Source organism: Callithrix jacchus, chromosome 2, assembly GCF_049354715.1.
Source record: "Callithrix jacchus isolate 240 chromosome 2, calJac240_pri, whole genome shotgun sequence".
Taxonomy (NCBI): Eukaryota; Metazoa; Chordata; class Mammalia; order Primates; family Cebidae; genus Callithrix; species Callithrix jacchus.
Window position 1 is genome coordinate 79235425 of NC_133503.1, and position 27260 is coordinate 79262684.

General features: G+C 35.7%; 1 protein-coding gene across 5 annotated transcripts in view; it reads right to left on the reverse strand.

Moving 5' to 3' along the window:
* Nucleotides 1-27260, reverse strand: part of ADAMTS19 (ADAM metallopeptidase with thrombospondin type 1 motif 19) — a 266721-nt gene that overhangs the window by 74946 nt on the left and 164515 nt on the right. For 3 of the 5 annotated variants that reach the window (XM_035290949.3, XM_078364939.1, XM_035290950.3), the window contains 5 exons: nt 24431-24561; nt 23365-23537; nt 17397-17524; nt 10547-10667; nt 3977-4090 (listed from right to left, as the gene is read on the reverse strand). In XM_035290949.3, coding sequence (XP_035146840.2) covers nt 3977-4090; nt 10547-10667; nt 17397-17524; nt 23365-23537; nt 24431-24561 — 667 coding nt within the window. The remainder of the gene's footprint in view (nt 1-3976; nt 4091-10546; nt 10668-17396; nt 17525-23364; nt 23538-24430; nt 24562-27260) is intronic. The other 2 variants (XM_002744633.6, XM_078364938.1) reach the window with 1 other exon arrangement.

Here is a 27260-nt window from a genome sequence, read left to right on the forward strand (position 1 = left end):
AAGTGAAATAGAGAATAGAACGCAATCAAGAAAAATCAACAAAACTAAAAGATAGTTCTTTGAAAAGATCAACAAAATTATCAAGTCTTTATCTAGACTGACTAAGAGAAAAAAAGAAAAGATGACTCAAATTACTAAAACCAGAATTGAAAGTGGGGATATTATAATCAATGCTACAGAAATAAAAATGATTATGAGAGTACTATAAACAACTGTATGAACATAAATTGAATAACCTAGATGAAATGTACAAATGTTCCAAAACAAAACCTACCTAAACTGAATCAGGAAGAAAGAGAAATCATAAATAGACCTATAATTAGTAAAGAGATTAAATTACTAATCAAATATCAAATAAAAGCCCTGGATAAAACAGCTTCTTTTTGGTATGGTTTTAGGTAAAGGTCCAACTTCATTTTTCTGCATATGGATATCTAGTTTTCCCAGTACCACTGGAGAAAAAGACTGTCCTTTCTCAGTTGAATGGTCTTGAAATCCTTGTTGAAAATCATTTGACCATATATACAAGAGTTTATTCCTGGACTTTCTATTCTTTTCCATTGGTTTAGATGTCTGTCTTTATGCCAGTTTTAATTACTTTAACTTTGTAGGAATTTTTGCCACCGGAAAGTCTGCATCCTCCAGCTTTGTTCACTTTCAAGATTGGTTGACAATTCAGGGTCACTTCCATATGTAAAGTTCCATACGAATTTTACAGTGGGTTTTTATATTCCTTCAAAAGATGTTCTTGAAATTTGAATGCACTTAATGCTACTGAATTCACTGAACTTGACATTTAAAACTAGCTGTGATGGTAAATTTTATGTGATATATATTTTACCACAATAAAAAAAATGTTATTGAGAGGGAAAAGATATTCACATCCTAATCCTTGGAACGTGTGAATGCTATTGTTATGGTCTGAATGTTCATGTCCTCCCCTAAAATTTATATGTTGAAACCTTAACCCCAAGTTAATGGTATTAGAAGGTGGAGTCTTCTGAGAGGTGATTATGTCATAAGAGCTCTGCCCTTATGATTGGGATTAGTGTCCTTATCCCAGAGGTCTAGCTATCCCCTTCTACTATGTGAGGACACAGTGAAAAGATGCCATCGGTATGAGGAAATGAGCCCTTAATGGACACCAAATCCATTAGTGCCTTGATCTTGGACTTTCCAGCCTCCAGAACTATGAGCAATACATTTCTGTTGTTTACAAGCTACCTAATCTATGGCATTTTTATAGCAGCACAAACAAGGACAGTTACTTTTTATGGCACATTTAAAGAAGTTACAGATATTAAGTTGAAGATCTTAAGATGGAAGATTATCCTGAATTATCCAGGTAGGCCTTAAATGCAATCACATATCCTTATAAGAGAGAAGAAGAGGAAAATTTGAACACAGAAGGAAAGGAGAAGACAATGAGACCAAGGAGTCAGAAAATGGAGTGACAAGGCCACATGCAAAGGAATGCTGGCAGCCACTAGAGTTGGAAAAGGGAAGGAATGGATGTTCTCTCTAGAGTCTCCAGAGATACTGTAACACTGCAAACACTGATTTTTGGCCCAGTGAAACTGCTTTTGGACTTCTGGCCTGCAGAACTATGAGGGAATACATTTCTGTTGTTTTCAGTAACCAAGTTTGCAGTAATTATTATAGTAGGCATCGGACACTAATGCAGTGACATTCACTGTAGTGGAGAACACCAAGAGAAGAAAAGGTTTTAGCATGGAGTGGAAATCAGATTTTTTATTTGGACTTTTGATTCTGGACTTTCTGTTAGGCTATTCTTGCATTGGTCTCATGAAATACCTGAGACTGGGTAGTTTATAAAGAAAATAGATGTAATTGGCTCTTGGTTCTGTGGGCTGTACAGGAAGTGTGGTGCTGCCATCTGCTTGGGTTCTGATGAGGGCCTCAGGAAGCTTACAATCATGGCAGAAGGTACAGGCAAAGCAGGCATCTCACATGGGGAGAGATGGAGCAAGGGGCAACTGGGTGTGGGGGGGTATGTGCCACATACTTTTAAGTATCCAGATCTCATGTGAACTCACTATCGTGAGGACAGCACCAAGAGGATGGTGCTAAACCATTTGTGAGAAATCCATCCCCATGATCCAGTCACCTCCCACCAGACCCCACCTGCAATATTGAGAATCCGAATTTAGCATGAAATTTAGAAGGGACAACATCTAAACTGTATCAGACTCATTATTTCTGAGGTACTTATGAAACTTTTGATAATTTACATCAAACAAACATGTAAAGCAGTAGAGCTAGATGTAATGGGGAGAGAATATAGCAGAGAAAAGAGCAGGACCCAGTCCTGAACCCTATAGTATGGGAACATATGGAAATATAAAGAGGCTGAGACCTCACAGAAGAGACCAGTAAGGGACATCCAGTGGTCCTATAAGCTAACAGGAAAAAAAGTGTTTAATGAAATGAGTGGTCAACAGTTTTAAATGCTGTTTACAGGTCAAGTAACATTGGATTTGTCAACATGGAGGGCATTTGCTGACCTTAAAAAAGGCATTTACTGCAGACGGAAACAGGAAACATGACTGGACTGGTTGAAGAGACTAGGAGGTAAGAAATTTGAGACAGCATGAAGATGTTCCCTTTGTAATACTGCCTGGTTTTTCAGCCACATGTGTCAGGTTACTAAAACCCATACTATAATTTAGAATTTTGTATAATTGATAAAATTCTATTTGAGATATCTATATTCATTTCCAGTTTAGAAAAAAGAAAACATACATGGAAGTATAGTAACTAATTGTCTGCTATTGACTGAATGTATTGAAATTGTCTAGATTATGGCCAGTGTCTCTAAAAACTGGGTATTAGGACTTTAATCTGAATTTGAAGATCCTGTATGATCTATTTGTACCACAGAAGGTAAAATAGATTAAATACCAATGAATTGGTATAAATGGTAATAATTGGTAATGAGTATGTCACATGATAAAAGAATTACTTTTACTGTCCCCTTTCCTCAAAATTTTCTACTCCTAAAATACAACTCCTATTGGAAAAAAATTCAATCTGAGTGTAGATTGTGTATTTTTGATATTGCAGAGTAGAAACACTCATGCAAGCTGGGTTGTTTCTACGTACAAAGGATTCCTCATTGGGACATTATTGCTCATTTAAGAAAAAATGGGGAGGACATTATTTTATTACAAAAATAAGCTTGAGAAGTTTGTGTGTGTGTGTGTGTGTGTGTGTGTGAAGATAATATTAACACAATGTTACAATTCTGGAAAATAATTTTAGTCTTCTGCCTGACGTAATCATATTAGGTCCCTCTATCTCTGTATGCTAGATAAAACTTTTCGCATGACTTAATTAGATAGAAACTTTAACATATGAGCATGTATATTTTTGACAACTTAGTATTTTTCATATCTTTAAAAATATTATTGACCTAATTAAACTATTAAAATAACTGATACAGTCCTTCTCATAATACTTAAAAATTTAAAAATATTTTCTTCATAGGTGAGTTTTCCTAAAATGAAGTGAGAGAGAACCCTTTTCCATTACAAAGTCAAATCCTTTAGTATGTAGAACATTACTTAAAAAGTGCCACAAGATTTCCTAACTAAATGATCATTGTATATATACATATATACACATATGCAATTAGTATGCATATGTATATGTGAATATATATATGTGAAATATATTTATGAAATATATACATATAGGTATAAATCATACCACAATCATTCAGTTAGGTGTTTTCTGTTTTTTTAATTGTGGACTAACATGTGGAAGCAGTTTTTACCCCTCAAAAACATATAGACAACCAGATTGCTTTTGCTCCTGGGAAGTCTTGGGAGGGAAGGAAAAATATTCCTATGTGATATGACAAAAGATAGTTCCTGGGAAGTTCAAACATAAAACTAGAAACAGATTGACTTCCTCTTCATCATAGAACTCTCAGGGCAGGGAGTTGGGCTCGTACTTGGATCTTCTCTGTGTCTGTAACACAGGTTACCTAAATAGCTCTTTGCCGGCTTTTCCTCCACAACTTTGATTCTTCTTGCTCCAGCAGGTATCACCAGCACTTCTACATAACCTGTAAGAGTCAATAAAACACAAAACAAATCTTAAGTTCCTTAAAAATCTCTTTTCTTCATCTACTTGCCTTTTGTTTTCCTTTTGATTTTGGTTATTGCTATGATATTTCAGTATTTATGTAAAGAAAAATGTATATATATAAAAGCTATCATCATTTCCAGTGAAGTTTCTTGGAAAGATGTTGAGCCTACAGCACTATGGAGGACAAACAGGCACTTTTATTTTATGTAAAACAAAACAAAACAAAACAAAATGTCATTGATACCTTATGAATTGTGAGGAGAGAAAAAAAAAAAAAAAAAAAAAACCAGTGGAACAGCCTGGTTAGAAACACAGTGGATCTTGAGGTAGAATAGATAACCTCAGATTTTGCTGTGGGAACTTCTTTAAGTTAGAAAGTGTGAGGAAGAAAAATATATAGCTGGAGAAAATATAGCAGGCATGGACTAAATCCCTGGAGTAGTTAAGCATAGGACATGAGAGACCAAGCATTCTCTGGAGGATTTTAACAAAAGTTTCTGAAATTGGTGCTAGAGACAGTAAGTATAAGGTCATTATAGGGTCACCGCTAAAGATGTCAGACAGCTAAACCCAACAAACAATTAGGTGCTTCTCAGGAATCATTTTTCAGCAGAGGTTAGGGATATAATGCTTGAAGAGAAATAAAATGATAAGGTAAAGAGAGATAAGAAGAGAAAATGTGCAGAAAAATGCAGACTCAAGATTTCACTTGAGTGCAGAAGAGTGACAGAGAACAGATGCCTACTTTTGCTTGAAGTTATATTTTCAAATTATATTAAAATAATTTGTTCTGTGCAGATCCATGTATCCTACAAAAGCCTACCTTATAAGCTTTAAAAAAGGCACAAGAGCTAATTCCAGAGTTCTCTCCTGTTTATTAATTATTCATTTTCCTGAGAATGTTTAGCTATTTGGTATATACCAAAAGGTAGCATATACCCCACCTGGTGGCAGTGGCTGGAATTAGTGGCATGTTGTTTTAGAATCATAATTTCCATTCAAGAACACTTAATTTAATTAATTTATTTAATTAACTATTGAACTGCACATTTCAGCAACACTAAGTCATTCTCAATAACACTAAACAAAAGCATTACCATTTTTTACATGAACAAAATAAGAAGCCATTAAAATGGAAACAAATGCATAATGGCTATTTGCACATAAAAGTCAGGTAAGATGATCTCTGCCCTCAATGAGCTTATAATTGAGTTGGAAAGACAGGCATAATTACCTCATATAAATGAGTTGAATACAATGACAAATATCATGTTAAAAAGAAAATATGCAAAATAATATAGTTAATTCTCTGCTGAAGATTATAAACCAGGGTTGTTTAAACTATCTTCATCTCTGATCACAAAACAACTCAAGGCTTCACTGCTATTTTTATTCACAGAAGTAGGATTTTTTTTTCCCTGTTAAGTGGTTATAAACATTACTCATACTTGGGAAACACTGTCATCAGCCAGAATCACTATGATTCAGAGGAGAGAACAATTTATAAAGGAAAGCTTCACAAAGAGGTAAATAGATGAACTGCCTTTGGAGAATGGGTAGAATTGCTATGCATAAAGAAGGATGAGTTCACTGTGTTTAAGGGAGAGTAAGGGATATGTGGTGTTGTTAGTGGCACCTGAATAAAATCTGATGGAATGAGAAGATGTAAGAGCGTGGCTCTGTTCAAGGGAGTTTAAATGCATGCCCAGGAGAATGAATTTATCAATTGAAACTATTGAACATTCTATAGCATGGACCTTGGTAATTGGATCCGGGCTTCGAAAGGCTTTGTCTAACAGTAATACCCAAGATGAACAGGGATATATATAGTGGTGGGTAATGGTGTCAGGACACTAATGTTAAAATCCAGGAGTAATGGGGCTCAGGGAGAAAATCCAGAAGATACTCTGAAGAAAAAATTTCTCAACTTGGTAACCAAAAGAAAGTGGGTATAATAAAAATTGAACACAATGCTTTATTATTAGTTATATGAGAATGGGGCCATCATTTACAGGAACATCAAAGTCAAGAGAGAAATCATCTCAATTTGGTAATAACTGAATAAATGTGGCTTTGCAATTTCTATCTAACAAAGGGGTATAACACACTAGTTAAAGCATCCAGTAAGACCTCTGGAACATCTGAAATCTAGAGAAAGGTAAGGCTATTGACGTAGCTTTGTGAGATATCCTTGAAGAATCACCAAGTTAAGGCAGGGGGATAAGTGGAGAAAATCAAGAGTAGAAATCAAGGACTCAGCTTTCGTGATGGTCATGGTTTTTAAAAAAGACATAAAATCAAGAAAAAAGATAGAGGAAGAATAAATCATGAGAAGAAGGAGATCTGGTCTGTTTGGGGAGTGGGACCCTATGGAAGAGAGTATCTTGTGAAGAATTGCTGGTCAACTGTCAAAAGCTGTATGTCAAACATGAGACATGAAAGAGAAAGGTGACTAAGGAGAGTCTTCTGAGTGTCTCAATCAAGAGATAATTGTTAATCTCTGAGCAAATAAATTTAGTAACGTGTTCAGAGCAAATGGTGAATTTCAGAATATTAAAAAGACTAGACAGAACAAAGTAGAGGTAGTATGTGCAAATTCTTGTTTGAGTTTAATAGTACTCTCTGAGGTATGTTATACATTAGAGCTGCAGTTATATGGAAGTTTATAGTTATATTTAGAGTGATTATTATTGAGTTGAGATGGCTTAATGGACAGGTTAGACTGATTTTCAAGAAGAGAGGCAGAAAAATATTAATGAAACACATACGAAGAGAGAAAGCCAACGACTGGGAGTTAAATACTTTTCAGTAAATAAGCCGTTTGGCACAGTTGACAATGTACTGACTTAGAAGCTTACAAGTTGGATCATGAAGCCAGTGAAGTCGATATTGTAAATTTGATCCTCATGTGTACTTTGCACACAGTAACATCCTATTTTATAACCAGAGATCCCATTTTTAATCAGCTATCTTAAAATGTTGGTAGCAATCTTCATCTTTATGGTGACAACAGTGAAGTAACAAATGCCATATTTTGAAAAACTGCTGTCTGCTAATCACTATTATAGTTACTTTACAGAAACTATTTTAACCATAATTATAGCCCCCAAGGCAGATATTACACTTCTTATTTAACATGATGAGAAAATAAAGATATAAGAAAAAACACACTTTCCAACACTGTATTGTCAGTAATTAGCTGACCCAGGCTTTGAACTCAGATCTGTCTGTTTCTCCTGTTCACTTCCTGCTATAATTCACTGCAACTGTTTCCTAAAGTAGAAAAAATAGTTAACACGACAAGTCTCCCACTGCTGTGGCAAACAACCAAACACACAAAAGCTCTTACAGCATGTCCTCCTTATATGTCATTTTCTTATACAAAGGATAAAACATGTGCCCACATTTTTTTCTTAGTATATATTGATAACTATGCAGTTCAATAACTGGCCAATATATAGTTTGCCTTTCATTCCTCTAAAAATGTATCACTTGGCTAGGCAAATTACCATGAAAGACATGATAAAGTACTAAGGGGGAAAAAAAACACTTCGTGAATTTATTTTCCAGCTCCAACAAAAATGATTTAGCAAACTCTAAGTAGAGAAGAGGGACTGAAAGCACCCATGTGTGTCTGTATGTGTGCTACTCATATAATATATGCAGTGTGCTTGGCCAACTGGACAAATAGGGCCGCACGGCCTTCAAAATTCTAGGAAGTACATAACTACAGGGATAAAATTATCTCAAGAGAAATAAATGCAATATTCCTGAAGTCACAAGTAGATGGTGCCTGTGATAGAATTAATAACTCAGGCAGAATTTTTTAAATTGAAAGTTATACAAATTTAACATTTCATTATTAAACTATCAAATATTAATGGATCACACACTATGCTGATAATTGTAAACATGGTGTTAAACAAAAATAGCATGTTTGTTTTTCATTGAGCTTAAGGTCTAATGGGGAAGGAAAGACAAGTGAATATAAAATTATAAATGTGACTAGAGCTAAACCATATGGATACATACATGCTAAGCATCACTAAAATAGTCATTCATGATAGGAGTACAGGTGTTCAGGGATCACTTCATTAAAGAAATGATATTTGAACTGAGAGCTAAGTGGTGTTTAGATTTTCACCTGGCAAAGCCGAGAGAAGGCTGATCAATACAAATTTGGAAATTCCAGGTGTGGGTGTGCATGGTGGAGGTTAATGGGTGGCAGTGGGGGCACGGTCAGTTTTAGTACCTGTAAGAACTTAGAGAAGGAAGAGGCGCTTGGTGTGAGATGAGGCTGGAGAGACAGACAGAGACAACACATGTAGTCATTAAGATCCAAGCTAAGAATTCTGGTTTATTCCCTGTGGGCAATGTGAAATTAACATGGAGTTGTAAGGAAGCAAGTGGCCTTATTAACCTTTAATATTTGTGGTATCTTACGCATTGCCATTATTTTCCAAACATGCTGTTAATATAACTTACCTATAATGAACAGAAGTATAAATTAAAGTGGAATAAAAAGGGGGTTTGAAGTAGAAATGTGGGAAAATATATAGTCCCATAACTGCAGTCAGAACGAAAACAGTCACTGATTTTTAATGATATTTCTGTTTTCTATGGTTAGTAGAAATATGAAGTGTTATTACAATTAAAAGTATCAGTGCTAAATGTGTATCAGTATTCTGTGAACTGTTTCCATGCATATTAAATAAATATAAAAGAATATTCTTTAAAAATTCTAATATCTTTAAATTTCTTTAGTCTTTCAAAAAATATTTTGAGCTTCTGCACTGTAAAATAACTTTTGCCATCACAATCAGGTGGAAAAAGCTTATTATAATTAAATTTTCTAGTTGAAAGTTTGAGAACCTGTTTCAGCTAAGTGTATGTATGTATGTATTTCTAAATGAGTGCTGGCAAATTTTTGATGTGTGGGACCTACTGGAGACTAAGAGTTTGATCTGCAGTTTACCATAGGCCTTTCTGATTTCTAGACTTTAAGATGTTCAGGCTCACTTATCTTTTATTCTGCTTAGGCCTAGCAACAATTTACATTCAAACTTTAGAAGATTGTGACTAGTTTTGTTTTCTGAAGGACTCTTCTATCTAAAATGAACTCAGTTTTCTCAATTATTCAACATAAATGGACTGTTCTTTGTATTAAAGTAAGTTCATGTATTAGACTCAGATTTCTCGTTCTCTTCATAAGGAATTTAAACTAGGAAAATGTTGGTGTATGTAATAGACACATATAAATGATGAAAACAGCATATTTAGGATGGCCATGGTGGTGTATGCTTGTAATCTCAGCATTTTGGGATTCCAAGGTGGGAGGATTGCTTGAGCACAGGAGTTTGAGACCAGTCTATGGAACATAGTGAGACCTCAGCTCTACAAAAACACAAAAAAATTAGCTAGGTATGGTGGTGCATGGCTGTAGTCCCAGCTAGTAGGGAGACTGAATTGTGAGGATTGCTTGAGCCTGGGAAGTCAAGGCCGCAGTGAGCCATGCTCCACTGCACTCCAACCTGAGAGACAGAGTGACACTCTGTCTCAAAAAATACATGTATATGTTTTTAAAAATAAAAGAGTATATTTGATATAAGCATGGCATTCATGAAAATAGATACCAATATTAAGGGTACAAGACACATGCCCAGGTAACAGATAATATAAACACAGAATGTTTGCTTCTTTCCAGTAAGCTTAAGATTCTGAGTATAAAGCATTTTTCTGCACATAAAGCATATGTTCGGTCATTACATTTCAGTAAAGATAATATATTTTGTTGTAAATTACTTTAAATGCATACTACATAGATCATTCATAATCATTTTAATCTTACATCCCCTGAGTATTAGTATTTATAGATGAGAAAACAAAGTAAGAGAGGATGATCTCTGCTATTAATCTATTTGGAACATTATCTCACACCTTCTGACTCCTCTTGGTTGTATGCTAGACTGTCATGGAACCTCTGTTTCTAAAAAGGTACTCTCTGATAATGCAGCAAAAACATTAAGAAAAAAATAATGACAATGGAAAGCTGGAAATCAGAAGATTACTATTCTCAATGGTTGCTTTAGGCTGTTACAAATCATTATTTTCCATTAGACATCATTCTTTGCATTGGAGAATAAGGTCTGTAGAAACCTGATAACATTAGCCAATGCAAATTAGATTATTCCCGTGCTGTTCTAACTTATTACATGTACAACAGATGAATTCATATTTTCATTATTGGGAAACGGGCTTGTTGGAATTTTTGGCTCATATCACATGTATTATATGTCGTCACAAAAAATAATTTAATATGCATTGCAAATTTTCAATAGAATTTGAACGGTAATCTCTAAGTTAAATTCAATGTAATCTGTGTCTCCAAAGATTGCAGGGGTTAATAATTACAAAAAAACTAAAGAAAAATTACCTGCTCCTCTGGTGTGATTCAAATCCCCTTTAATGATTTTGCATGATTTTCCATTGCCATTGCATACACCACAATGATCTTCCCTTGCAAGAGACCCTAATAAACCATCACAGCCAACTTTCTGTAACAAGAGAATGAGAGCACATCATAAATAGAGGTATTCTTTTCTTGTTTTACTACTAATTTGTGACATACCTAGTCTTTATAAACCATATATATTTAATTGTAAAACTTATAAAATGTTATAATATGAGATGTCAAATAACATAATCTGTAAAATGACCATGATAGTGATGAGAGGTTTCTTTCTTTTTCTTTTCTTTTTGTGAGACGGGGTCTGGCTCTGTCACTCAGGCTGCAGTGCAGAGGCTTCATCTTGGCTCACTGCAACGTCTGTCCCCTAGCTGAAGCCAGCCTCCCACCTCAGCCTCCCAAGTACCTGGAACTATAAGCATGTGCCACCATGCTGGGCTGATTTTTGTGTTATTTTTGTTGAGACAAGGTTTCACCATGTTGCCCACACTGGTTAAAATCCTGAGCTCAAGTAATCTGCTTGCCTTGGTTTCCCAAAGTGTTAAGATTACGGGTGTGAGTCACTATGACCAGCTTAGAGTATCTTTCATAGTAAGTAGTAAATGACACCGTATAGTAGTTTGGAAGAAAATATTTTTGAGAAAAATGCAATTTACATAAATCCCAAAGGAAATCACATTTCTGTTAAATATAACATGATTAATTCCTTCTACTCAACAAAGAACAGATATACTTCACTATATGGATGGCTTAACTTTTAAAGTGATTGTAAAGTAAGTGCCAAATGGTAAATATTAACTTTCTGGAAAACTGAATATAGATGTTTATTTTTACTGCAGTTCATGAATCCACTACAGTTTATTCCAACCCTATCTCCTTTGGCATCCAGCACATGAATGTAAGAATGCCTCACAATCCGTGGCTGCTTTAAGGAAATATGAACAGTTGGGAAATTAATTTTTTTTTTTTTTTAGAAAAAGAAAAGAAAGAAAGAAAGGAAAAAAGAATAATAAAAAAATGAAAGAGAGGAAGAAAGAGGAAGAGAAAGAGGGAGAGAGAACGGGAGTGTTGCTTTATTGCCCAGGCTAGAATGCAGTCTAAAATGGGTATTGAAAACCTCTTTTATGCCAATAATTGTGCTTAACAATGGAGACAGGAAGGAATAAGGGAGTAAAATAATAAACAAGCAGCCAACAAATACTTCATTTAAACCTGTGAAATGCTATGCAATTACTGAGGAGTGATTTACTTCCATTTATGTGGTCACTTTTAGAGTAGGTGTGATGTGGTACTGATAAGAATGTATGTTTTGTGTATTTGGGGTGAAGAGTTCTATGAATGTTTATTAAGTTTACTTGTTCTGGGTCTGGGTTCAACTCCTGGATTTTGTTAATTTTCTGTCTCGTTGATCTGTCTAATATTGACAATGTGATGTTAAAATCTCCCACTATTACTGTGTGGGAGTCTAAGTCTCTTTATAAGTCATTAAGAACTTGTCTAATGTATCTGAGTGCTCCTGTATTGGGTGCGTATATATTTACGATCATTAGCTCTTCTTGTTGCATTGATCCTTTTACCTTTATGTAATGTCCTTCTTTGCCTCTTTTGATCTTTATTGCTTTAAAGTCTATTTTATCAGAGGTGAGAATTGCAACTCCTGCATTTTATTTATTTATTTATTTATTTTTGCTCTCCATTTGGTTGGTAAATCTTCCTTCATCACTTTGTTTTGAGTCTTTGTGTATCCTTGCATGTGAGATGGGTCTGGATGCAGCATACCGATGGGTTTTGGCTTTTTATCCAATTTGCCTGTCTGTGTCTTTTGATTGGGGGATTTAGTTGATTTAAATTTAGGATTAATAATAATATATGTGAGTTTAATACTGACATTTGATGCTACCTGGCTGTTTTGCCCATTAGTTGATGTAAATTCTTCATTATATTGATGCTCTTTACTTTTTCGTATATTTTTGGAAAGGCTGATACTGGTTGTTCCTTTCTATGTGTAGTGCTTCTGTCAGAAGCTCTTGTAAAGCAGGCCTGGTGGTGATGAAATCTCTAAGTACTGGCTTGTTCACAAAAGATTGTCTCTTTCCTTTGCTTGTGAAGCTTAGTTTGGCTGGATATAAAATTCTGGGTTGAAAGTTCTTTTCTTTAAGGATGTTGAATATTGGCCCCCCACTCTCTTCTGGCTTGTAGGGTTTCTGCTGAGAGATCTGCTGTGAGTCTGATGGGTTTCTCTTTACAGATAACCCGACCTTTCTCTCTGGCTGCCCTTAGCATTTTCTCCTTCATTTCAACCCTGGTGAATCTGACGATTATGTACCTTGGGGTTATTCTTCTTGAGGAATATCTTTGTGGTGTTCTCTGTATTACCTGGAGTTGAATATTGTACTGCCTTGCTAGGTTGGGAAAGTTTTCCTGAATAATATCCTGAAGAGTATTTTCCAGCTTGGATTCATTCTCTTCGTCACATTCAGGTACATCTATCAAATATAGATTAGGTCTTTTCACATAGTCCCATATTTCTTGGAGACTTTACTCATTCCTTTTTATCCTTTTTTCTCTAATCTTGTCTTCTCATTTTATTTCATTGAGTTGGTCTTCGACCTCTAATATCCTTTCTTCTGCTTGATCATTCGACTGTTAAAACTTGTGCATACTTCATGAAGTTCTCGTGTTGTGTTTTTCAGCTCCATTAATTCACTTATATTCCTCTCTAAATTGTCTATTCTCATTAGCATTTTGTCAAACCTTTTTTCAAGGTTCTTAGTTTCTTTGCATTGGGTTAGAACATATTCCTTTAGCTCACAGAAGTTTCTTCTGAAGCCTGATTCTGACAATTCATCACACTCATTCTCCATCAGGCCTTATTCCCTTGCTGATGAGGAGCTAAAATCCCCTGAGAGAAGAGAGGCATTCGGACTTTGGACGTTTTCAGCATTTTTGTGCTGGTTTCTTCTCATCTTTGTGGATTTATCCACCTGTCATCTTTGTAATTGCTGACATTCAGATTGGGTCTCTGAGTGGACATCCAGTTTGTTGGTGGTGATGTTATTTCTGTTTGTTTTCCTCTGGCAGACACCCCTCCACCACAGAGCTGGACCTTCCTGGGTTCAGCTGTGCTTGCTGTGAAACTCTCAACTGTCAGCATTTCCAATTTCTGTTTTTTGGTGGGGGTGGGACCAGCTGAACCCGATCACCTGGCTCCCTGCCTCAGAGCCCCCTTTTTTTCTTTTCCTAATTGAACTGTCGATTCTCTCCCAGGTGCCCCAGTTGCCCACCGAAAAGGCACTGTGATCTATGCAATTTCCCATGAGGCTACCGTGCCAGCTGAAACAGCGGCGCTGAGATTTGTGGCACTTTTCTGCCTGGGAATCTGCTGGTCTAACTCCTGGCTTCAGTCCCCTTCCCAATCAGCTGAATGGGTGACTCTGCCTTCTCGGAGCTCCAAATGCCAACTGAAAGGGCACCCAGTCCCACATACTCTGCACTGAGAACCGCCACCCTGGGATGCCAGCAAAACAGTTACGCTGGCCAAAAGAGTTGCACTGGTGACCCGTGGGGCTCCTCTGCTGGGAATCTCCTGATCCGTAAGCAACAAAGTTCGTCTGGAAGTCTGGCGTCTACTCTCTCCCTGTGACTTCACTGGGAGCTGCAACCCTGAGCTGCTGCTAGACAGCCATCTTGGATGTCTCTCCCGGGAAATTAATATTTAAATGCTCCCAGAAGAATTTTGTTAATATGAATCTTCTGAGGCCAAATTAATTGCCTCATTTCTTGTAAGTAATGTTTGCTTCCCATTGATGAGAGCAAAGTTGTACATACTCAAAGGGCATAATTTAGTATGTCAATACTGTCAGAAATAAATGGTAGTATTGCACAATTCCTCCTAATCAAGAAGGATTTGGAACAGATACTGTTGATACATCCATTTATAATAGGTTCCAATTACTGTAGAGGAAATTTTAAAATATTAAATACAACTGAAACAAAAACAGAATCTTTGCGATTGGTGCTGCTGGTGTTGGGTTGGGGGAAGCTAGCAGATTATTAAATGCAGCTGCAGGATGAATATGTTGGGAGCAAAAGTCACATTAAAACTGCACAATACAGCATTCCTTTCTTTCATCAAGGGGGACCTATCAGTGTCAAGAGGTACAAAGTGTTAGCAGAGAACTGTGATCAGCAAGTCAAAGCTTATTCAAGGAAAAATAAAAAGAATGTCTGGATGAAAGAAGTAGCCACCACAGGAAATGCACAGAGCACAACCAAGTATGTGAAGAGAACATTAAGCAGGAGCCTGAGCTGGGAGTCCTGGGTTAAGAAGAAAAGTCTCTCCACGTTCAAATGGGGAAAAAAATTGAGTAGAGCTGGAGTGCTTTTAAAATAGTAAAAGTATCTTTATTGTTCTATCCCTGGTACCCACATTGTCTCTTGGCAAATGGTAAGAAAACAATACATAATAGTTCAATTATTAGATACATTGGTATTTAGTAAGTTTCTTAGTTTTTCCCAATCCTGTAACTAGGATTATGCAAGGTCTGTAAATCTAAAGTAAAAGTAAGGAATAGACATATAATTTATAGTTCAATAATGATATATTTTAAAAATAAAAGATTTATTTTACAATTGGTAGTTTTAAGTATCCACACATATCAAAAAACACTCACATAAATCCAAAAGTTGAAGATGAACTACTTGGAAGAGGCAAAGCCATACCATTGGTAACAAATACTTGAGGTACTACTGGTGTGCTGGAGATATGCAAATAACATGATCATACAGGCTCCAGCCTTCCTAATCATTTTCAGTAAGAGAAGCTTCACAGAACCAAAATGTTTCACCAGAGAAAGCTGTCTGTTTTCAATTGCCTTCCATTCACTAAGTCTGGAATGCTATATTCAGCTTTGGTGCTAGACATTTAGTGATAAAACACTCTAGTCAAACCTCCAGTTGTTAAGGGTTGTTAGCAAAACTAAAGAGGCATGTTTTTAATTTTATTGGAAGACTAAATGAAGCATTTTAATTAAAAAGCCAGAATCTTAAAGTATTTTAATGCCATTAGACGTCATAATCCATTTCAAATAATTCTAATTTAATTATAATCATCAGGTCCACATAGCATTTGTGCAAAATCCTTGTTGTTGTAATTTTAATGTTTAGCCAGAGACTCTGTAAAATATTTGGCTTATACAGTATGTTAAGTAAAGAGCATAACAACTGCTATTATATTTGATATGCCCAATTTAAAAAATAAATTCATTTAAGACATACAATAATCTAACAGATTTACATATAATGACAAGATAAAAGCTTGACAAGTACAGCATATAGTTCTGAAAACAAAATATGTATAAGTAAAATATAATTTTTTAATGAAAAATTACATTTTGGTTACTGTCATATTCTGCTAAAGAATAAAGGAAATTAGTATGTAGTCATAAGACTGCTTCTTAAGCCAATGGTTTTACGTGATTCTATGCTTTAAACCTGTAGCATACTGGCAAAATATAGAATCTCAGAGCCGGGAAAGCATTTAAGTTTTGTATTGTTCCCAGCTTCTTACCCAGAAGTACACGTGCTTCTGCTGGATCATGGATTAATCCATTCATAGCTTGAAATTGTTTTCAATTTTTGGCATTTGTGTGCATGTATGTGTGTATGTGTGTGTTGAGTTGTGCATTTTTCTGAGAAAAATATTCATCAAATTCTCAAAGGAATGTATATAGCACAAAGTCAATTACCAATGGTCAGCCAACTTTATTTTACAGATTAATTAATGCATGCAAATATATTTTAATTGATTTGCCCAAGAACAGTTTCCTAAAGGCTGTCATGGATTCAGTCCACTCCACTCAGCAACCTCTTTCATTGCTAAAGGATTTATTTCTCTCCTGCTTCTTTATTCTCATCTAGAATAAAGAAACCTGCATTCCCCAAGGCTGTAGCCACTTCTTGGGACAGCTTGCATCCAAACAGTAGTAGAGGCTGGGAGTAAATGGCCTGGATTTCTTACACCAAATGGTGAACTTTCAAGCCTCATGCCAGTTTAAGTGCTCCCATAGGGACTTAAACTGCACCAGAGTCTGATTTTACCCTGTGTCCAAACCTGCCTGTTCCTCGTCTCTGCATAGATGTTGATCATGAAAACACTTGGCATTAAACTTTGTGCATATTAATCTTCCAGGGAAAGTCAATTTGAGACAGTGGCAGAACCATGACTAGCAACTGCTCAGTTCTACCTTTGATCTTTCCACTATGCTCTTCATAATCACTTTAACAGAAATTCTATTTTTCTAAAGATAGGTGAAAAGCATATAAATGCATGTAAATGGACTTTTTTTTAATGAAAGAGAAATGCAAATTAAATGTTTAACTATTTTAAGAAAGTTGAATACGCATTTAAAAATCACTTGATTCAAGTATGTTGATAATACTTGAGTATGAGTTATAAGGTCAATTTTATTGATTTTTGCCTGAGGGTTCAGTCTTGGACACAAGGGATGGAACTAGAGTGCTTGAATTTCTGGTCTGGAATATTTTGACATAAAATATCCAAAGTGCTCTAATTTTAAACCTGTACACAATAAAAATCTCAGATTTGTTCAGTTAGTAATGGATTTTATGGAGCATTAAGTCATACCCATCATTGCACAGATAAAAAAATGAGGTTTCAAAGTAAATTAGACTTGCTCAAGGTCACAGTCAAGGCAGGACTATAGCAACATCTTAGTTTTCAACCATGCTGTGAAGTTGCTCAATGGTCTCACAATCTTCCTTCAACACATAAATTCTTCTTTTTAGAATGTCTTACCTGGCACCTGCCATTTGCACAGATGTCTAATCCCTGATGTCCACAAGAAGTTCCATCTATCACTTTTTCTGCTAGGAGAATAGGCTGTTCTTTTCCAACAGGGGAGCAAAACAAGGCACATGGTTTTTCTACATACCGAGTGGGTAAAAAGAAATAAGAAAAAGTTACTCCATAAATATTTTTTATCTTAACCTTCATTTTTCAGAAGGTTATTGAGTATAAAATATAATTCAGTGTTAATGTTAAGTAATATAATATTAGAGTAGATGATATTACATTACTATGTATAGTAAATGAGGTGCCTGGAGATGGTTAATGAATTTTAATCATCTTCTAAGAAATCTGGCTTCAAATTATCTTAAAATGTATCATTTGTTATTTTATGGCACAACATATCTAGCACACACAAACCAGATCTCCTCCCTGAATAATATTGGCACACCCCAATTTTTTGTTCATATTTCTTTGAAATGATCTCCTCTTCATCTTTAGTAGACACCAGGATTCTACCAGTTTTTAAGTCCTGGTTATGATTTACTTCATGCTTAAATTCTTTCTTGAGGTCTTACTTCTAAATTTCAATATGCTAATTTTTATTTCCATGTAGTTCACATATTCTAATTGAAAAAAAGTCTAAAGGGAGAAACAAGAGCCTCTACGATGAACAATTCCCATGAAGTTTTCTGTTACTAGGATTGGAGTAAAAGTTGCATTCGTAAACAACATTTCTGTTACTAGGATTGTTCATACAATGCAACATGAATGTTGTTTTGAAATGCAGTACCATCCCATGAGAGCATCCATAGTTATGTGCAACTGTTGATGTGCTAGGGAGAGCTCATTCCCCTTCATTACTTAGGCAGAAACCATGTCATTGTACATAATAATCTCTAGGTTGAGAACCATTATTCCAGATAAATAATTCCTAAGTAGCTACTAGTCTTCTTTGTGCCTCATTGAACAGCAAGGTAAGATGTCTGGGGTTCAAACACTTGCCTTTTAGGCTCAGAAAGTGGCACAATATTTTTAAAGTGTGGTAGTGTTGTGTCCATTTCCAAGTCTCCTACAAAGGAGCTGTAGTATTTGGTAACCCAGTAATACTACTATCCAAATCTGAAACCTCAGAGCAATTTCCATGCTACATTACTACTCTATTGGCTTGACACCAGTCAGGCCCTTTACTGTTTATTAAGCTTATATAAATAGAATGGAAAATAGTTTACAGTCTCTGACACTGATCTTCCCTTATGTCTTCAGTAAAGTTCCACATATGCTGATGGGATTCTATAAATACCAAATAACAGCCAGAGGCATGGAACAGGGTATCACTTTGCAAAGAGAAGACAGACAGTTAAATGAGCCTTCAGAATTGAACATTTCAAACAGTTTTCACATGTGGCTTCTGAATATTGCTCTTAACAATTTTGGGGAGTTGGAATATGGCCTTTAATGTGCATGGTTTTGAAATTTTCCTTTAAGATGCCATTATAAGCCGCAATAAAGCATTTCAGTGTGCTCTCACACCTCAAAGTAGGTTATGTTTATTCAATGACTGCTTACTATGTCATATCTTTGAACTTAAAAACAGCTGCTATAATTGTAACACTTTAAAAGTAGTATATATGATGTTCTTTCTGGAGTTTTCATTGAAGAGAAGAGTGAACCAGATACATGAATAAATAATATTGAAAGGAGTTAGTCTCCTAGAAATTCCATTCATATTCCAAGCAAAAATTGAGATAAAAATTTTTATATTTCTCCTTTTATAACATATTGCCAATATACTCTGCTGCCTTTAGCTGTACAGATGACATAAACATTTGATAACATTCTTCATTTCTGGAGTATACCCTCAAGGCTGTGACATTGTAGTGATCCATGTAACATGCCATACTTGGCAGGCAGGCTCAGTCTTGATTTAAGAGACCAACTCTTTCCAAGATATGCATTAGACACGGATTTCAGCCAAATTTTGGCACACACAAAGTATGCGAAATACCTGAATGCTGAAGCCATGCATCCCTTCTCTCTAAAAATAAATGTTCACTACTGCATTGCTACCCTACATTTAATTCTCCTAGGCAGGAATTTATGTATTACATAACAGATATAGTCACTTGTATTTTAAGGTGTCACATGTTATTAAGACTAGGTTTTTTTTAAAAAATTATATATTTCAATTTCTTCCATAGTGCTATAACACATGTAGGCTAGTGACTGTTGTATATTTTATTTGAAATACAGACTGATGAGTTTGATTGATACATGTTGCAAAATTATCTCAAACTCTAACCTGCTGATTAAACAAATAGCTATTATGGATTATTTTGATGATATACATCATTTTGTAAAGAGTCAGGAGTTCCTTTAATTGTGACTTCTAGCAGCTTTTGTGTTTTAAGTTGATGCTCATTCAACTCTCATTTTCTTTTAATTTGGAGAACACCTATTTTCTACCTCTTATTTCACACATGAATAAATGGGTTTCAATTAAATGACATTATTAACTCTCACATCCAGTTAGAGACAGAATTAACACTGAAAGAATCAGATAATTTTCATGATGTGAACAGTCATATTGATTATATTTTTACAATAAAAAGTTATTGGCTATGTATTCAAATTTATTTTAAAAATGTTAATGAGATGCTGAATATAGAATAGAGGATACATTAGGGACAGACGTTAGAGGCAATGCCAACACATTGAAATGGCTATTACAGGTTATGTGTGTGGTACTTAGAAGGGACACACAATTTGGAGCATCAGAGGGATTCTTTCTCTAGAGTAATTGACACGCACTGAGTCCCAAAAATCAGTGGAAGTTTTCAAAGTAAATAAATAGAGAACAAGATCAAAGCTTGAGAAGGAAAAACTATTATGCTAACACCCAGCTGGTATAAAGGCCCAGAAATAAGAGAGCAGTTGTATCTGAAGGGTGGAATGGAAGTCAGCCTGACCATATAGGATTCTACAAAAGAGAATGATGGAGATGAGATGGGAGAAGTTAAAGGGGGCAGGCCACAGAAATATCCTTATAAACCAGGTGCTCAAGTTTGTGCAGCAGAAAAGCAAGTGTTACCTTCAATGAGATGGGACACACTAAAGAGGATCAAATGGTCATGAATAGGAAGGGTTATAATCAGGAGTTTGGTCTGAAACCTGCAGATATGCAATGAGGTATGCCAAGGAGGCAGTTGTACATACAGGTTTGGAGCTCAAATGAAAAATCTAGTTGAAGACATAAATCCATGCATTATTTGCATATTTGAAGTCATGGGAATAGATGAGATCATCTAAAAAGAAAATGTAGAGTGAAAATAGAATAGCATTTGGAATAGGCAGAAGAAGAACATGCCAGTGATGTAGTAGGAAAATCAGGTCAGTGTTACAACACGGAAACCAAGGAAGGCATACGAGTGTTTCAACAACCACAGGGGTGGGCAGCCACATTCATGTATTTAAGAGTCAAGTACGAAGAGGATGGGAAACTATTAGGTTTTGTTTCCATGAGACTCCTGGATGACATTAGAAAGATGCGTGCTGGTGGAACCCAGACTGAAGGGAATAAAACAAAGGGCTGGGATACAGGCAGACCTTTAGAGAAGGGTGGCTGAGGAGAGAAATGTGTAAGTGCACCAGCTCAAGGTGTCTATGATCTTGAAGGGAAGTTTTTACGTTTTAGTGGGAGAGTCTTAAATATGTTAAAAAATTAAATGTGAATGATCCAAAAGAGAGATTAACTATATGAGAGAAAGTAGGGGTAATTAAGAAGATATCTGAAAAGGGAAGATGGGGATGGCATCCAGGCCACAACCGGAAGGACTGGCCTTGGAAAGGAGGAATTAAGATTCTGCCACATAGCAGAATGCAGATGAAGTATCCTAAGTTGGGCTGATGTGTTTTGATAGCAGAAAATAAGGAGGCAATCAATCTGATGGCTGATATATTTTCCCCCACCACCATTAGTAGTGAAATAATCTGCCCCATTGTTTGGCTGTTTCCATTAATGGAAAGGGTTTCATCAGATGGGGGCACTGAAATGGACAAGCAATGGAGTTTAGGTTATTGAGAAGAGTGTAATTGGAGTGATGGAAAGCAAAGTTGAAATTGACTAACAGGAGAAAAGAGAGACTGGCGGCATCATAACCAATGAAATCAGAGCATCTGTCATCACTTTTGGTAACTGAAACTCAACCCACACTCACAGCCCACTCACCATGGGCAAGCATTGTCTCCTTTTTTTTTTTTTTTTGCGACAGGGTCCTGCTCTGTCACCCATGCTAGAATAAAGTGGCACCAACCTGGCTCACTGTAACATCTGTCTTCTGGGTTTGCTCAGCTTCCTAAGTAGCTGGGACTATAGACACATGCCTCCACACCTAGCTAATGTTTTTTTTGTTTGTTTGTTTGTTTTTTTTTTTTTGGTTTCAAGCTCCTGAGCTCAAGCAATCTGCTTGCCTTGGCCTCCCAAAGTGGTGAGATTAAAGGTGTGAGCCACCTTGCTTGGCATATGATTCTTAACTAATAAGGCAGCACATAATTTTCTTAAAATTCTTATTTTGAAATAATTAAATATTTAGAGTTACTTGCAGAAATAGTACAGAGAGTTCCCACATACTTTTCACTCAGTTTCCCCCTGTGGTTATACCTTCCTAACTACAGTTAGGAAGCTGGCATTGGTATCTCTGTGTGTATATTTCTAGGCCACTTAATCATATGTGTAGATTTGTGCAGCCACTGCCACAATCAAGGTCTGAAACTTTCCATCAACACAAAGATCTTCCTCATGCTACCCATCCTTCTCCCCACCGCCATCCCTAACCCCTGGCAACCACTCATTTGTATGAATTTGTTTTCCATCTCTGTAATTTTATCATTTCAAGAATATTATTGCATGGAATCATATAACATGGGACCTTTTGAGATTGGCATTTTTCACTCAGCATAATGCTCTGAGATCTATCAGGCTGCTGCATGTTTTAATAGTTTGCTCATGTTTAGCGCCGAGGAATATTCCATCATTCAGGAGTATGACTTCTATACTGTGAGTGTACGTTTATTTACAAAACTGTCAAACTGTATTTTCCAAAGTGGCAGCACGATTTTACACTCCCACCAAGCAACGCCTCAGAGATCCAGTTTCTTCTTATCCTCACCAGCAGTTGGTGTTGTCATCACTTTTTATTTTAGTTGTTCTAATAGGTTTGTGGTAACAGCTCCTTATATATATATATATATATTTTTTTTTTAATTTTTTATTGGATTTTAGGTTTTGGGGTACATGAGCAGAGCATGCAAGACAGTTGCGTAGGTACACACATGGCAGTGTGCTTTGCTTTTCTTCTCCCCTTCACCCACATTTGGCATTTCTCCCCAGGCTATCCCTCCCCACCTCCCCCTCCCACTGGCCCTCCCCTTTTCCCCCCAATAGACCCCAGTGTTTAGTACTCCCCTTTCTGTGTCCATGTGTTCTCATTTTTCATTACCTGCCTATGAGTGAGAGTGGATCGGCAACCAACAGAATGGGAAAAAATTTTTGCAGTTTACCCATCTGACAAAGGGCTGATATCCAGAATTTACAAAGAACTCAAACAGATTTACAGGAAAAAAACAAACAAGCCCATTCAAAAGTGGGCAAAGGATATGAACAGATACTTTACGAAAGAAGACATATATGAGGCCAACAATCATATGAAAAAATGCTCATCGTCACTGGTCATCAGAGAGATGCAAATCAAAGCCACATTGAGATACCATCTCACGCCAGTTAGAATGGCGATCATCCTTATATTTTTAAAATATATTTTTGTCAGTGCTTATGGTTGTTATATGTCATTACAGGTAGAAAAAAATTAAAGTTAAGAAATACTTTGGAGATAATCTGTAAAATAATCTGACTATTCTAAACACTGGGCAAACCTAGAAATCTAGTTAACAAAGATGGTGGTGACCTCGTTGGTCATACCTTCATCCAGGACAGCTTGCCACTGAAGTACATGCTTTGGGGAGGAAGTTCTAACATTATAGGCCTGACATTGCCAGTCTCTGAATCCAGGCAAACCTGCAGGACAAGGTGGATTCTCACATATTCTGTATTGTTTTCTGGGACCATTACAATCCTTTGCTTCAGAACCTAGCCTAGAAAAGATAATACAAATAATCAATTTTATGTTTTTTATGTTAACTACCCAGTTTTTAAATTAAAAGCCATTATATTAATAATATATAATCCCTTATATTTACTTTTGAAAACTTGAAGCATGAAATGATTGATAGTAGCAGCACATTCATATACTTCTTTCTTTGTATACTTTTCTAATCCTTGATCAATATACCTTCCAAAATGCATGAGGGAAAAAAGCCCACTTGCCCGGAAAATAATACATAGGAATAAAGGGCAGAGATTGAGGGGAAAATAGCCTTCAAATGCCCATTAAGAAATTTGGTTCTTAAAATTATTAAGGGTATATTTTTATACAAATTCATATAAATCCTTTAAAACTGCATGTGACTTCTACACCAACAGAGTTAAAGTTCATGAGCTGGAATGATTTTCTCACACTATCCTAGAATTCCTATAGGGATAATGGGGTTGAACAAGCTGATCCCATAATAATTCCTGTCTGTACCTGTGTTTAGCATGTTTCTGTTTTTCATTAGCCTTGGCTTTAGCTGTCATTAATTTTGTTCTCATTCCCTTTCTTACCCTTCTGCTCTTCTCCTAGTTCCTTTAAATGTTCACGTATTTTTTTCTAATACACATCTCTCTGTTTATTGAAATACAATATTTTATAGATTTACTCAAAAAATAACCTTTTGTAGCTTTCATTATTTATTATTAGAAGGGTTGATCTTTAATTTCTTCTTAAAGGCAATTTTTTATAAAATATATAATTCAAGGGACTTTTCTGTTTTCCAGTGTAAGTAGAGTTTGAGGGGCTTATTTTGCTCTCCAACGTGCTTTATTAATAAAACCTTTGCATTCCCAAATTGAAGAAATACCCTCCCACAACCAGGAACTTTGAGTTTACCCAGGGCATTTGCGCTCTCGACTGCTGATCCCAGCACTGCAGGTTCGGCTGCAAGGACTCCACAGGTTCCACTCTCCGGCCAGATGTTCAGGTGCTAAGGTCCTGCTGGTACATTCTCCAGCCTTACACCACTATTCCAAAAGTTATGTCTTAGGTGAACAAATCAGGGCACAACTGAAAATCATTCGCTGGCCTATAATGTCACTGGAATTGAATTAAATCAGGTCTACTAGAGCCACAAACATGGAGAATTAGGGAAGACCAAAAATAAGTTGTTTTTTGTCATAGTGATATATTTGCCCAGTTCTTACAGATACAGTCTTGTTGGGAAAGCAGTACACAAGTATGTTACTATATATAGCCCTAAGAATTCAGTTCTTGTGGTGGAGACAGGATAAAGGTTATGGGAAGGGAGGCTGAGGCTGCACAACCAGGAAAGAAAATCCAACACATTCTAAGAAGCAGATAATAATTTAAAAGAAACAAAAAATCAGAGAAATATATAAGAATGGAAAAGAAGAAATAAATGTCCTATGTCAAAGCGGACATTTTCAGCAAATTAAGCAATTTTCATATGATAGGTCAGTGACTAAGGGTACTTTTTAACTTGTAATTTTTAAAAAGTACTATTTGATTTTAGCACTTTTCTCTATTTTCCTTTACGCTTTTTTTTTCTGAAAGAGTTCCCATCACATTCAGTCACTAACATTATAGCAAGTTGGTTTGAAACACGGGGGCAATTAGATGCTAAAATTCTGTCATTTCATGCCAGTTATTCTGTAGTTTGCTGGGTATCTATTAACTAGTAAAGATAACTGTGGAATAAGAGAAAGGAGTGTAGTCCTTCTTTTTTTAATCTTTATTTTAATTTATTTATTTATTTTTATTCACTGAAAACAAAAGCAGTGAGAGAGATTGTTGATGGTTACCCAGGAATGGTTGCTAGAATTTCAGGGACAGGTTATCATAATTTCTCCTTATTCCTGAAAATCAAATAGATGATGATCATAGCAAATGTGGTAAAAGTAACAAAACCATATTGAGAATAGTAAGTAAGATTACAAGATTTAGATTAGTCATTACATAATGATGAGGTTGAGTAAGTTGTTCCTTTTAGCCCTAAATGATCTTCTACACTTAATGGCAACACAATTTACAAAAGATTTTGAGGTAATTGCAGAAATGCTCTGATACTCAGCTTGCTAATTTCTAAAATATGAATGATAATCATATTTATCTATTTCAGGGGTGGAATGAGGCACACGAAACACAATGTATGACCCCTACTAAGGATTTAATAAGGGTCAACTATAATAATATAGTTATTAGTATCATTATGTTAATAATTTCAGAAATCTAAGAAAAATTCTGTTCATTCTGATATTTATTCCTCTATCTTTATAATTTATTTTGATGTTTTATTGCTATTTTTAGAAAACAGAATTAAGAAGACTATACTATATATATTTAAAATCTATATAACTATATAGATTTAAATTCAACATCTTTAAGATTCAAAAAGTTTTTAATCTGAACTTGAAAAACAAACATCAACTCAGAGAATATCAATATGCTGAGACTCTCATGAAATAAATTTGGATTTTATACTAAGACACAGTTTAAAAAAATTAGAAAAGGAGAAACAGTCAAACTATGTGAAAACTTTTACATTACTTACTTGTTTTAAGGATTTGAAATGTTATGCCATTCATGGAAAAAAATCCAATGTGAAAGTCATCAAACTTCAATTAGTCACATTGTTTTAGCCTACTTTACGGGTGTTTACGTTTCCCAGAGTGCATATCCTACCTCCTTGGCCATTTAGCAGCAAGCTGGCATTGAAAGACTGGGCTAGAGTTCATGGCAAACTAAAATATTCTGGAAAGGACTGGGACCTAGATTTGTACATTATTTAAACTATAACACATCTTGCAGATAAAGAGAAATGGACACAGATATGCAAACCGATTTTCATACACAGAACAGTAAAACTTGAAGAAAGCATAGCATGATATTTACAGTTTGTTCACCTTGCAGATAAGCAGATGTCTGGATGAAACTAGAGGGTACCTGTTTTTTTGAGTCTTCTATATGGTTCTGTGCTTCAACAATGAGGAATGTGTTAAATGTTTTATTTAAACTATTATATAATATATAAGATTATATATAAAATAATTCTAATGATGCTTTCCATAAATAGCATTAGGGTTATCATGGAGAGCAGCATGATTTGTTTCATATAACATTTGCATTTTTTAGCCTTAAAAAAGAAGTTATGTATTGTTGAAAAACTAAAAATATTGTCTTACATACTATTCAGTCTGATTTATAAAAATACTTGGCCGGGCATGGTGGCTCACGCCTTTAATCCCAGCACTTTGGGAGGCTGAGGCGGGTAGATCACGAGGTCAGGAGATCGAGATCATCCTGGTCAATGAGGTGAAACCCCATCTCTACTAAAAATACAAAAATTTGCTGGGCATGGTGGTGAGCACCTGTAGTCCCAGCTACTCAGGAGGCTGAGTCAGGAGAATTGCTTGAACCTAGAAGGCGGAGGTTACAGTGAGCCGAGATCGTGCCATTGCACTCCAGTATGGGTAACAAGAGCGAAACTCCGTCTCAAAAAAAAAAAAAAAAAACTTAGGAATTATATAATATAGACTACCTGGGGACAGTGTATGACCCAACAAACTAATTATAATTCTATTCTCCCAAATTTTTATGTGGACATGTCTAGAAAGTTCATGAAGACACATACTTGAAACACGTCCGTGAAAATATCAAAGGAACCTGACCAGTCTCTGATAAAATCTTGTACATATATAGTGGA